This window comes from Dendropsophus ebraccatus, chromosome 13 (genome assembly GCF_027789765.1).
Source record: "Dendropsophus ebraccatus isolate aDenEbr1 chromosome 13, aDenEbr1.pat, whole genome shotgun sequence".
Classification (NCBI taxonomy): domain Eukaryota; kingdom Metazoa; phylum Chordata; class Amphibia; order Anura; family Hylidae; genus Dendropsophus; species Dendropsophus ebraccatus.
In genome coordinates this window covers 19,276,911-19,290,722 of record NC_091466.1, presented here as the reverse complement: position 1 = coordinate 19,290,722, position 13,812 = coordinate 19,276,911, and the positions used below count along the sequence as shown (strand labels likewise).

Below are 13,812 nucleotides of genomic sequence, written 5' to 3'. Positions count from 1 at the left end.
GCATGACTGGAGGCTACAGCTTTACAGGTGTAATGGGTAAACTTAGCAGTAGAGATAAGCAAACCGGGTTCGGGTTCCAGTCGATCCGAACCGAACGATCGGCATTTGATTAGCGGTGGCTTCTAAAGTTGGATAAAGCCCTAAGGCTATGTGGAAAACATGGATATAGTCATTGGCTGTATCCATGTTTTCCAGACAACCTTACAGCTTTATCCGAGTTCAGCAGCCACCGCTAATCAAATGCCGATCGTTCGGGTTCGTATGGACTCTAACCCGGTTCGCTCATCTTTAATGGCAGTTTTCATACCTTATTTTATATCCTACGTCATGGTGCTTGTTCAAGTAAAGTGATCTTTTATCAACTGCAGCTTGTGCTGAGTGGGTGGGGCTTCACAGCATCACTTAGCCCCACCCACAGCACCACAGAGAAGACAGTGCTCCATGGTGCAGGATCATAAAACCAAGGTGGATCAAGATTGGGAGTTTAACAGTGGATTCCCTCACCTGATGTGGTTGGGCAAGTCTGAGGCACAACTCTCCAAGCGTATAGAGGGAAACACTGATGTGCAGCCTATCCTGTATACCTACGCCGGGGCAATTAGAAAGATGCAAACCTCCACTCCAGAAAAACAGGTGCAGCCAACTCCAAATGGATTTCTAGAGCTGATAAAAACTTTAATTTAAAAAGTATATAAAACCAGGAGATAGCACAACGTGTTTCAAGGCCGGACCGGCCTCTTCATCAGGTGCATACTTAAAGATGTTCCATGTGATATTTAAATGCAGAAACAGGAAATTACAAAACAGGAAATGACATCACTTTAAAGGGACAGTACACCACAAAATACCATACAATGATATAAAACTGCAAGGAAAGAAAAGGACTCTCATTTAATACACTCAATGGTTTCATTAAGCCCATTGGGAACCAAAATAGCCAACCGAAATATCCAATAAGTTTCTTGGTTGATCAAAAGCTGATATCTGTTAGATCCATTTACAAGTATTTGTTCGAGGACTGTAAGTTTAAAGTGACTGTACCACCAGGCCCAGGCTGAAGAACTGGAGGCGGGCTGACCCACCCTTAGTGGGAAGAAACTCCAGCCCCTCCATGACGTGACTCCATTAGAATCAATGGAACCCAATCGTAGAGGAGCTAGGGTTTCCTCCCACTAAGGGTGGGTCGCCCCGCCTCCAGTGCTTCAGCCTGGGCCTGGTGGTACAGTCACTTTAAGACTACTAGGGTCCCTGCCATGTTTAACCATATAATGTCTAGATAGACTATGTTTCACATGGTTATTTTTTAATATTAGCCTGGTGTATGTTCATGCTCACAGTAAGATTCTCCGGAATCCACGCTCAGCACAAACACCGCGGGAGCCTGCACCGGGATGTATTACCGCATATGACAGTACTACCAGTGGTGGTTTCTTTTTCTGAACGTAGATGGCTAGGAGCCAAAGAACTACGCAGGTTTTTAGTCTTCCGATAAGTGATATTTGGATGATTGGGTACAATAGTTTTGGATGATATTTGGCCCCGCCCCCTCGGCGACCATTGGAACAGGCTGGCCTAAAGGTCTAGGCCCCACCCCCTCTAGGGACAGGGCATATGTGCTGATTATGCAACAGGGGCGGGGCCAACAGTGGCACTGAGGGCGTGGCTAAGCACACCCACTTAGCACAATCTGCAGTTGATAAAAGATCACACATTACTTGAACAAGCACCATGATATATGATATAAAATAAGGTATAAAAACTGCAAAAATTTTGCCTCCACTCCAATTTACCATTGACCACGGTGTAAAGTGTGTCCAGGAGCTGTACTTTACACTGTGAGCACAGCCTATTTTCTACAGCCGCTGTTCACGGCCATAGAAAATAGACCTATCAATTATTTTGTACAGCCACAGTGAAGGTCGACAGTAATGTATACAGCATGTATACACTACGGCCATTGTCCCATTCACTGTAATGTTCCTTAGCACTGTTGGCAACCTGCAACAACGGCTGTTTTACTACCAAATACAGTGTGTGAACATGGCCCAAGGGTTGCATGTAGCTGCCCATATTGAAGTCTATTTGAAATGGTAAAAGAAAATTTAGAAATTTCTAAGTAAAGTAAAATCTGTTTTGTGATATCTCCAGTTGTGTCTGGTCTCTCATTTAGGTTCAAGTCCCATTACTTTCTTCACACACCTGAGGTATATACTGCCTTACAATGTACAGCGTATACGAACGTGTGCATGATCTCCGTGAGGCCACCCTGTATTTTCTACCCTGAAGCCCTCATTGCTTGGTGGGCTGTATGTTCGTGGTGGTCTTTTGTTTTCAGTGCATTTTTGCTGAGATAGTTGTGAGTACACAAGACTTGTTTGGACAGGTTTAATGTACAGCCAGGTTAAAACCGCTGGACCCTGACAGGGAGCGATCATTGTGAAAGCCTACAGCACAGGAATGGCCCACAGATATCTGCTGCTACATTCAGCCTGTGTAGCGTTGCTCATCCTGTTACCTTTCGGGTCCTTTAGACCCATTTCTGAAGATGTGATTGATGAAAACCCCACTGACACAACTGCAGAAATCAATGTATATTCAATGCTGGAGCCTCGTGGGAAAAAAACAGAAGCCGTGCCCCAGATCGGTTCTGAGGAGTTTAAGCTTGCTGCGGTAAGAATATTCTATGTACTGGGATAAGGTGTGCAATGTATATCGGAAGTACAAGAGATAAATTTGTCTTAAAGGGGTTTCCATAAGAAAACATGGCTGCTTTCTTTAGAAAACAGCACCACCCTTGTCCTCTGGAGGTAGTTTTTTTGAAAAAAAAAAAAAAGCTTTTTTTCCATTTGAAGTGAATTGAGCCTGCATTGTAATACCATAGGCAACCTGAGGTGGTGCTGTACCTGTGCTAAATTGTTTAGATAATGTAGGAGGTTTTAGATAATGTAGGACTAGGGATGAGCTAACTAACTGGTAAGACCAGTAACAGTGTTGGTTTCTCCTTTGGACTGTAGGTCCTAGGTAGAGATGAGCGAACCTGGAGCATGCTTGAGTCAATCCGAACCCGAAGGTTCGGCATTTGATTAGTAGTGGCTGCTGAACTTGGATAAAGCTCTAAGGTTGTCTGGAAAACATGGATACAGCCAATGACTATGTCCATGATTTCCACATAGCCTTAGGGCTTTATCCAACTTCAGCAGCCACCGCTAATCAAATGCCAAAACTTCGGATTCGGATCGACTCGAGCATGCTCCAGGTTCGCTCATCTCTACCTGGACCTACAGTCCAAAGGAGAAACCAACACTGTTACCAGTCTTACCAGTTGGTTAGCTCTGCCATATCTAAATACTGTATGGACCCAAAAACTATCAGTCATAACCGTGTAACATGGATTATCTCATGCCAAAGCCCACTGTCAAATGGTCGGTCAATTCATGAGCAACTATGACCAGGATAAAATGTGATGTGGAGATTAGTGGGTCAGAGGGTGTCAAACACAACCGGTGTTGTGGAGTGTGGCTAGCACCTACTACAGATGATCATGACTCGATTTGGATCACTTAGCTTTTGAATACCAATGGCCGCCGAAGTTGGATACAGCCAGCTGTATACATGTTTTCCTGGACGGCCTAGGGCTACGTCCAACTTCTTCAGCCACTGGTATTCAAATGCTGAGCTATTCAACTCATCTCTAGCACCTACTAAAAGTGCTCCGAGAAGGAACAGGTGGTGAACTGGTAATAGATGGTATCATAGGTATCCAAACCTCATTGGTGTGGGGTGAAAAATTACTGCTGGCTATGATAGAACATCTCAGCTATGTATGGGGCTATATAGTCACAGACTAGTCAAAGTGGCCATGCTGACCCCTTTCCACCACCTAAAATGGGAGCATCAGAACTAGACCATAAAGTAATAGAAGAAGGAATCCTGTTATCTATTGGGTCCTGGCATAATGTATATGTTACCCTCACATGTACCACCTACCTAACATATTGTACAGATCAAGCCCTTCATGCATGGCAGTGGCCTCTCCGTTACATAACACCCCAACCGTACTGTAAAGGAACATGGCAAAGAGTACACTCTGCCTCCAAACTCACATATATCAGTCTGACTGATCTACTGTGGGAAGTGCTGGAGAAACGAGGTGGTCTTCAAGAATGTGGTGTTTATAACTGGCCGTAGCCTTCAGGAGCATATCTCTTAACATTAGAACGTCCGTAAAATAATCATGAGCATTATAAGAAGCCATCTATTTAACAAGACTGTTGCATTTGCCCTATATGTTCCCGAAGTGGAAACATAATATAGGTGGTGATCAACCTGAGATGACACTATACTGTACTATATCCCCCATGTAACTCCGGCACATCGGGGTGCTAACAACACAATATAATATGGTGTCAGGATTGTGTAACTTCAGGGCACGGATTATTCCTTCACAGACAGTAATTATTCCATTAGAACGAGCCCTCGTATAAGAAAGAATGTGACTGGAAGGCATTCCACCTCTGACTACCCTCTATCATTATACGGCTGGGGGGGCCCTCATACTGTTCATACTGCCGTTTTGCACCATGCTTTCAAAATGCATTTTATTGAGGTTAAAGTTTACTACCATCAGTCATGACCTCAGCATTTTATACACAGAGATTACATTTTATATGATGACCTTAAAGACTTGATCCCGCAATGTGTTAGCCTGCAAACTACAGCTATATGCATGTTAAGTTGTTTACTGATGTTATAAACCAGATTGGCGTAGTGTGCAGAACACCGTATATACCAGGAGACCCTGTTTCTCATTTCTTCCAGTTACATCCTATTCCTATTATTCCAGCCCCCAGAAGTGGTATCATCCCGTAAACTACTAATAAAAAAAAAAATCCTCACATTCCTTTATAATTTGTTCCATGTCCATCCCGCAACCCTTTAAAAAAAAAAAAAAAAAGTGTGTGTGCCTAACATCGAAAAACGCTGACAAAACTAAAAGTTCTCTGTTTGTCAGAGGAGGAGACTGCCATTGCACTTGCTCAGCAGCACCTCTGATAAGCAGAGAAGGTGCCAGAGATTCAGAGGTAACCAGCTCAACAGGCCAGTTATTCCTCTGTTTGCCAATAAGATGATGTAGAGAGCCCTCAGCACATTTACTGAGGTGGATGGGTCTTGAATCAAAAGAATATTTTCAACATCAAAAGATGTCTCCTATCCATAGGATAGGGGATAACTAGCTGATTAGTGGAGATCTAGCCGCCACTGTCCCTGAGAACTGAGGTTGGCCGTTGCACGTTGCCATTATATTCGTTTGGAGACATTTGACCCCAGCAGTGGGACCCCCACAGTTGACAAGATCTTCCCTATACTGTGGATAGGGGATAACTTGTGATGTTCCTCCAGGGAAGGACCTAACAAAGAGGTGGCTCCTGGAAGGATATAAGTGGCCCTTTCATTCAATATCCAGCTCAATTTACGAGTCTAAGGACATGACAAGGGAAAACCAAAGCCAGGTATCCATCCACAGACATCTGTTTTGGGGTGTTGTCCCCCATCAGTGTGCAGAACGATTCTGGTTAGGTAGGATCAATTTCTAGGAGACCACCATCATAAAACAATCGCTGATCTCAGGGAGTTCAGCTAAAGAAGATACCGTAGGCAACCAAAAACACCATATTAAGTGAAACCCAGAGCCAGGTATCCATCCACAGACAGCTGTTTCGGGGTGTTGCCCCTCATCGGTGTAGAGCAGGATTCTGGCTAGGTGGGAGAAATGCTTTGTAGAACAATATGGCAAACAGATCACTGATCTCAGGGAGAACAGCCAAAGAAAACGCTGTCAGCTGCTGGTTAAAGCGCTCAATACAGTGAAATTCTAGGTGCATTGCCCCCCGGGAAAATACATATTGGAAAAAGAGTCTATGGAGCCTCATTTAAAAGTCTCAAAAAAAAAAAACAAAGAAAAAAAAAAGGGAATAGCCAGATATTCCTTGAGGGAAGGAACTAACCAAGGGATGGCTCTTGGAAGGAGACCACCAAAACCACTGTATTAAGTGGCCCTTTCAATCAATAGCCAAGACATGACAAGGGAATACCAAAGACAGGTGTCCATCCACAGACAGCTGTTTCAGGGTGTTGCTCCTCATCAGGTCCTTCTCTGGAAGGATATCTGGCTAGTCCTGTGTTTTGAGGCTTTTAAATGAGGCTCAATGGACTCTTTTTGCTAATTGTATTTCCCAGGGGGCAATGCACCTAGGATTTCACTGTACTGAGCCCTTTAACCAGCAGCCGACAGTATTTTCTTTGGCTGGTCTCCCTGAGATCAGGGACCTGTTTACCATATTGCGATGTTCTTCTGATATAAAATGCAAAACTCCTGCATAGACAACAAAATAAATGAACAAACCTGTAGCAACCATTAGAGGCAAAGTAAGCAGCATTTCTGCACTGTAATACACAACCCAAGGACAGGGGTGGTGCTGGTTTTTCAAGAACAATCCCTTTAAAGAGGTATTCGGTCCCTAAAGGCCTTTGCACACTGAGTAAAAGATGCAAAATGTATGAGCGGATTCCACCATAATTCTGCCTGTCCTATTTCTTCAATGGGATTTCTCTTGTGCCTCTTCTCTCCGCTCAAAGAACAAACATGCTTATTCTTTGAGAGGAGAGGCGCAAGAGAAATCCCATTGAAGAAATAGGGCAAGCAGAATTACGGGCGGAATCCGCTTGTAAATTTAGCCTCTTTTACTCAGTGTGCAAGTGCCCTAACATAAAAATGAATATGCTTCCAGGACAGGGGTTGAATCGGAAAAAAAACATACTTACCTTGCCCAGGTCCCTTTACTGCCCCTGATCGCCTCCGCCCAGAACCCTGATCTTCTCTCTCTCCTTTCTGAGATGAGTGCTGCCAGAGCCTGCCAGCTTAACCAATCATTGGCTAAGATGCAACACTGCTTCAGGCAGTGATCAGCTGAGCCGGCAGGTGCTCGTCTCAGAAGCTGGAAGAAGAGAAAAGATCAATAGACTAAAGAAAGACGTTTGATACAGGGGAGCCTAGGTAACTGTTCTCTGACAAAGGCAAGAAGCAATGTACTTACCATTCATCTTTAGGATTTATGTTGAGTAGACTATGGGTGTGGTATATTTTAATTTCTTGGTTTTGTCACCCACCAGGACTATCTGATACAATTTGGCTACCTCCCAGATGAGAACCTCACAGATTATAATGTTCCTGATACTCCATTTATCTCAGAGGACCAGCTGCCAGAAGAGTTCATCAGTGGGCTAGAATGGTTCCAGAGACAGAACGGGCTAAAAGTCACCGGTAAGCTGCAAAAACTACAGAGAGTCCTAACTGAGATGGTCACGGATCTTCTAGGCTGGTAGAGAGGTGGTCCTATGAAGAGCCACCAATGTCCTATGTATGTTATGTATAATGTTACTGTAATTACTTTTTTTATTAGGAGTCTGCCATCGTTTGAATTGCTGAATCGAGAGGTCGGTGTGTAAGGAAGGCTACTGTTAGCATCTATCTCATCTGCTTAGCTGTCGAGGAAAATGACTTTTATTCAGTATGCAAATTATAGCTTAATTGCATTACAGACATGGCTTTATCTATTGGTGCACTGTTATCCCTGCCCAGACCCCTTCCACCTGTAGCAGGGGCGTAACTACCACTGTAGCAGCCATAGCGACTGCTAAGGGGCCCACCACATCAGGGGGCCCCATTGTCTACTCTTGCTATACGCTGAGCCTCCTGAGCTGTTATCATTTGGAGCACCAGGTGGTCAGGTGAGCCTCCAGGGTTCTCCAAATGTCCCTTTAACTGTAAGCACTCCTGATGAGTGCTTGCAGTTATGACTACACTTGGTGGCTTAGTGGTCAGTCTGGAAGGAAGGGGGGCCCAATCAAAAGTTGGCTATGGGGCCTAGCCATTTCTAGTTACGCCCTTGACCTGTAGCCATGTTTGACAAAGGAAATGGGAGGTATCAGGGCAGGCAAAGCAGTGCACAGAGATGTCCGGGGTGCACTTAAGAGCTCATTTACATATTGAAAGGTCATTTTCTTGGACATTGAAGCAGCTGATCAAGATGCTAATGCTAGCGTTCCTTACACACTAAACTCCACTATTCAGTCATCCAAAAAGTTTATCATCATGAAATCTAGAGGTATATTCCCTTTAATTTTTTTTTTTTTTTTTTTTTTTTTTTTTTTAGTTTGCGTTTAGACTTTTGAACAATAGAAAAAAGGGGATGGTTTAAAAATTTATTCTGAGGATTTTTTTTAAATACATAAATATTATTTATTTATTTATTTACACTTTTTGCAATCTGATCAGTTATCTACTAGTGCGGCCTATAATAGTAGATTACAGGCTAAGGGCTCTATTACACGGAACGATAATCGGCACGATTTGGCCAACTATCGTTCCGTGTATCAGGGTCCATTTACACAGAAAGATTATCTGACAGATTATCTGCCAAAGATTTGACGCCAAAGCCAGAAATAGACTATAAACAGAGATCAGGTCATAAAGCCTGAGATTTCTCCTCTTTTTGAATCCATTCCTGGCTTTGGCTTCAGATCTTTGGCAGATTATCTGTCACATAATCTTTCTGTGTAAATGGACCCAAAAAGACAACAATCAGCCAATGATCATCGCCGATTGTTTTTTTTAGGCCCTGACCAAAAATCATCAGGAGCTAACTTTCGCATCGCTATGTGTAACATGGACAATTCAACAAACAGTTTTTACATTACCTCTCCACTTTCTCCTCCTGCGCTCTGCCTCCTCCCCGGTCGCGAACTCTGCAGCTTCAGAGCGGCCTGTCCCAGCTTACAGGCCGCTCAGCTAATCACTGGCCAGGACCACCGGGGAGGAGGCAGAGCACAGGAGGAGACCGGGAACGTGCAGAGGTAATGTAAAAACTGTTTAGGCAAAGGCTGCACAGACATCGCTAGTAATGTCCGTGCAGCCCTTTCTAAACAATTATCAGGCAATGTATTTGGTTCAGTAAACTCAATAATTTACAGTATTGATCGGGCCACCATCGGCCCATGTAATAGGAATCTTAGGTGATGGTCACACTAATTTGGTCAGTCTTTTGGAAAGTATTCTTTTAACCAAAACCAGAAGTGGGTCAAAAATACAAAAACTATGCAAATCTTGTCATTATAATTTTGCTCTGTTGGTTCCATTCCTGCTTTTGGCTACAAATACTGAAAAAAAAAACTGACAGAAATACAGACCAAAATACTGTGTGAACATAGCCTAATAGTAGACCTTAGATGGCACAGTAAATGTGTGCCTATCTCTACCTTATGAAAGCTGTCTGTCATGAATGTGCCTGTGCTGACTTCCGTGCGCCCCTCGGCTCGTGCTGGGCGGTCGAGATGGCGCTGATATTCAGTGTTTTGTATGTCTTGTGCTGTAACCTGAACCCTGTCTGAACACTGGCATATTTCTATCAGGATGTTCAGCCCCACCCGTTTGTTGTGTGCCGCGGAGTTATGACGTTATTACACAGGCCGATGAAGGCCCGATAACAACTGTAGACGAGCGACGATCTACTAGATCGGCACTCGTTTACTGGGCCTATTACATGGCCCAATTATCATTTAACAAGGGCTGCAGGGACATCGTTATCGATGTCCTTGCAGCCCTTGCTTAACCTTATACATTACCTATATAGGCTGCAGGGCTTCTCTTGCAGTCTGTATCTCCCCGGGTCCTGCACGCTCCAGCTTCAGAGCGCCCTGTCTGAGCTGACAGGCCGCTCAGCCAGCCGGGCGGTCCCGGCCAGTGATTGGCTGAGCGGCCTGTCAGCTCAGACAGGCCGCTCTGAAGCTGGAGCGCGCAGGGAGAAGACTGCAAGAGAAGCCCTGCAGCCTATATAGGTAATGTAAATCGCCAGCCGCCGGCCGCACACCACTATTGCACGTAGCGATGCGCGGTCAGCGCCTGACAATTATAGGTTCAAACCTATATCAACGATCAGCCGATGACAACAATCATCGGCTGATCGTTGTGTTTATTACACGCAACGATAATTCGGACGATTATCGTTCCGTGCAATAGTACCCTTACACTGCTGCCGGTTTGGATTTTGTTTGGAACCAGGAGCCTTGTCCAATAGGGGCTGGGACTGTCTCCTTGTTCCCTAGAAGTGTTTAGCTGAGGCTCATTCTAGTGCCGGTTATTGAGTCGTCTCTGCCTGCTTGTGTTTCTGCTATTCTCTGTGTTAACTCTGACCCTTCTGCCTTGTATTCTGACCATCCCTCCTAGCTGCCTGCCCCTGACCTTATTGCCTGACTTTGACCTTCCTTCTTGGATCATGATTTGTACTTCACTGCCCGATAGTTGTGACCTGGACTGTCGACTCTTCTTTATTGTGTTTGTTTATCTTGTCTTGTGTTCCACCTAGCCAATGCAGGGGTTGCCGCCCAGTCGCTCGCTGTCACCTAGGGCAGATTGAGGCAAGTGGGCAGGGACAGTGGGCGGGGTTCAGCTTAGGGTCCACTGTCTGTGTCCGCCATCTTGTCTTTCTGAGCGACCAGTTCCTAACACTGTCGGTTTTAATATTGTCGCTCCTGCATTTCACTCTCAGCCATTTGGTTAAAGAGAATCTGTCATCAAAATAATTTTTGACATGTCAGCAGGCATGTGAAAAGTTATTGATCAGAAGAAGTCTCAGTATTGACACTCTCTGATATCAGGTGATATAGCCCGGGAGAGAGCACAACATTGTCAGAATTTGTGGCCACTGCTGCGCTCTCTCCCCTGCTATATCTTCTGATCACAGAAGTAAGACCCCCTCTGGTTAATAACTTTTTACAGAAGTTATTTTTAATGACAAGTACTTTTTCATTTACTCAACTGCAGCAGTGCACAGGGGTGTGTACAGGGGGGACATGTATGGCTGCAGGCAAATCAGCGTTCATCATGACTGGGCCAGTCTGTGCAGAGCAGAGGGGCAACTGTCATCACTTCCTGCATTTGGTCTCTTTTTTTGCTGTTACTAAAGACCAAATGGCTATAGTAACTTAGCATCAAGTGAAGCTTTCCAGTAAGTGAGACACCTAGTGGACAATTTTATAGCATTGTATTTCATATAGAAAACAGGCAAAAATATAAATGAAGTAAATTGCCAAGTAGTATATAACCTCCCTGCTGATTTTTTTCCCACCTCACCTTCTAGAAGCTATAACTCTTTTAATTTAGCATATACAGAGCCAAAGGCTCCTGTCGGCAGCAAGAGGTCTCTGGATATGGGAGGGCTTGGCTCCATACATGCTTAACTATAACTATACAAAGTATATATAGTATGAGGTGTAAGGTGAAATGTCAAGGCCTACTTTTACTGATCCTATAGGCAATGACGGGAATCGCAGCTGAAATTTGGGCTGAACTTTTTGTCCCTGCAGATATACATGTACTGACCTCATCTTTCTTTGCTTTCTACAGGTAGATTGGACGAGGAAACCAGTGATGCCATGAAGCTGCCACGTTGTGGCAAACATGAGCAGCGCATGTCGTATAATGTGGGCTCCAAGTGGAATAAACCGTCTCTAACCTACAAAATCATTAACACTACTGCCCTGCTACCGGACAAGCTTGTCAGAGAAGAGCTAATCAAAGCACTGGGGGTACGGCATGGCTGCGGCCGCTCACCTCTCTCTGTCCCCGTTCTTGTCCGGTGGTGCTCACCTCTCTCCCTCTCAGTGCTTGTCCCGTGCCACTCACCTCTCTCCCTTTCTCCCTCCCTGTGCTTATCCTGTTCCACTCACCTCTCTCCCTCCCTCCCTGTGCCTATCCTGTGCCACTCACCTCTCTCCCTCCCTGTGCCTATCCTGTGCCACTCACCTCTCTCCCTCCCTGTGCCTATCCTGTGCCATTGACCTCTCTCCCTCCCTGTGCCTATCCTGTGCCACTCACCTCTCTCCCTCTCAGTGCTTGTCCTGTGCCACTCACCTCTCTCCCTCCCTGTGCCTATCCTGTGCCACTCACCTCTCTCCCTCCCTCCCTGTGCCTATCCTGTGCCACTCACCTCTCTCCCTCCCTCCCTGTGCCTATCCTGTGCCACTCACCTCTCTCCCTCCCTCCCTGTGCCTATCCTGTGCCACTCACCTCTCTCCCTCCCTCCCTGTGCCTATCCTGTGCCACTCACCTCTCTCCCTCCCTGTGCCTATCCTGTGCCACTCACCTCTCTCCCTCCCTCCCTGTGCCTATCCTGTGCCACTCACCTCTCTCCCTCCCTCCCTGTGCCTATCCTGTGCCACTCACCTCTCTCCCTCCCTCCCTGTGCCTATCCTGTGCCACTCACCTCTCTCCCTCCCTCCCTGTGCCTATCCTGTGCCACTCACCTCTCTCCCTCCCTCCCTGTGCCTATCCTGTGCCACTCACCTCTCTCCCTCCCTGTGCCTATCCTGTGCCACTCACCTCTCTCCCTCCCTGTGCCTATCCTGTGCCACTCACCTCTCTCCCTCCCTGTGCCTATCCTGTGCCACTCACCTCTCTCCCTCCCTGTGCCTATCCTGTGCCACTCACCTCTCTCCCTCCCTGTGCCTATCCTGTGCCACTCACCTCTCTCCCTATCTCCCTCCCTCCCTGTGCCTATCCTGTGCCACTCACCTCTCTCCCTCCCTGCGCCTATCCTGTGCCACTCACCTCTCTCCCTCCCTATGCCTATCCTGTGCCACTCACCTCTCTCCCTCCCTGTGCCTATCCTGTGCCACTCACCTCTCTCCCTCCCTGTGCCTATCCTGTGCCACTCACCTCTCTCCCTCCCTGTGCCTATCCTGTGCCATTTACCTCTCTCCCTCCCTATGCCTATCCTGTGCCACTCACCTCTCTCCCTCTCAGTGCTTGTCCTGTGCCACTCACCTCTCTCCCTCCCTGTGCCTATCCTGTGCCACTCACCTCTCTCCCTCCCTGTGCCTATCCTGTGCCACTCACCTCTTTCATTCCCTGTGCCTATCCTGTGCCATTCACCTCTCTCCCTCCCTGTGCCTATCCTGTGCCACTCACCTCTCTCCCTCTCAGTGCTTGTCCTGTGCCACTCACCTCTCTCTCTCCCTCCCTGTGCCTATCCTGTGCCACTCACCTCTCTCCCTCCCTCCCTGTGCCTATCCTGTGCCACTCACCTCTCTCCCTCCCTGTGCCTATCCTGTGCCACTCACCTCTCTCCCTCCCTGTGCCTATCCTGTGCCACTCACCTCTCTCCCTCCCTGTGCCTATCCTGTGCCACTCACCTCTCTCCCTCCCTGTGCCTATCCTGTGCCACTCACCTCTCTCCCTCCCTCCCTGTGCCTATCCTGTGCCACTCACCTCTCTCCCTCCCTGTGCCTATCCTGTGCCACTCACCTCTCTCCCTCCCTGTGCCTATCCTGTGCCACTCACCTCTCTCCCTCCCTGTGCCTATCCTGTGCCATTCACCTCTCTCCCTCCCTGTGCCTATCCTGTGCCACTCACCTCTCTCCCTCTCAGTGCTTGTCCTGTGCCACTCACCTCTCTCTCTCCCTCCCTGTGCCTATCCTGTGCCACTCACCTCTCTCCCTCCCTCCCTGTGCCTATCCTGTGCCACTCACCTCTCTCCCTCCCTCCCTGTGCCTATCCTGTGCCACTCACCTCTCTCCCTCCCTGTGCCTATCCTGTGCCACTCACCTCTCTCCCTCCCTGTGCCTATCCTGTGCCACTCACCTCTCTCCCTCCCTGTGCCTATCCTGTGCCACTCACCTCTCTCCCTCCCTGTGCCTATCCTGTGCCACTCACCTCTTTCCCTCCCTGTGCCTATCCTGTGCCATTCACCTCTCTCC

At 47.0% G+C, this 13,812-nt stretch overlaps 1 protein-coding gene across 1 annotated transcript in view; it reads left to right on the top strand.

The window, feature by feature from the left end:
* Positions 1 to 441: 441 nt before the first annotated feature.
* The window catches only part of LOC138770449 (matrix metalloproteinase-18-like), a 30,506-nt gene continuing 17,135 nt past the window's right edge, over positions 442 to 13,812 (top strand). Inside the window, exons 1-6 of the mRNA XM_069949551.1 lie at positions 442 to 633; positions 918 to 1,020; positions 2,171 to 2,204; positions 2,532 to 2,670; positions 7,171 to 7,321; positions 11,462 to 11,643. Of these exons, the coding sequence (XP_069805652.1) occupies positions 442 to 633; positions 918 to 1,020; positions 2,171 to 2,204; positions 2,532 to 2,670; positions 7,171 to 7,321; positions 11,462 to 11,643 (801 nt within the window). The remainder of the gene's footprint in view (positions 634 to 917; positions 1,021 to 2,170; positions 2,205 to 2,531; positions 2,671 to 7,170; positions 7,322 to 11,461; positions 11,644 to 13,812) is intronic.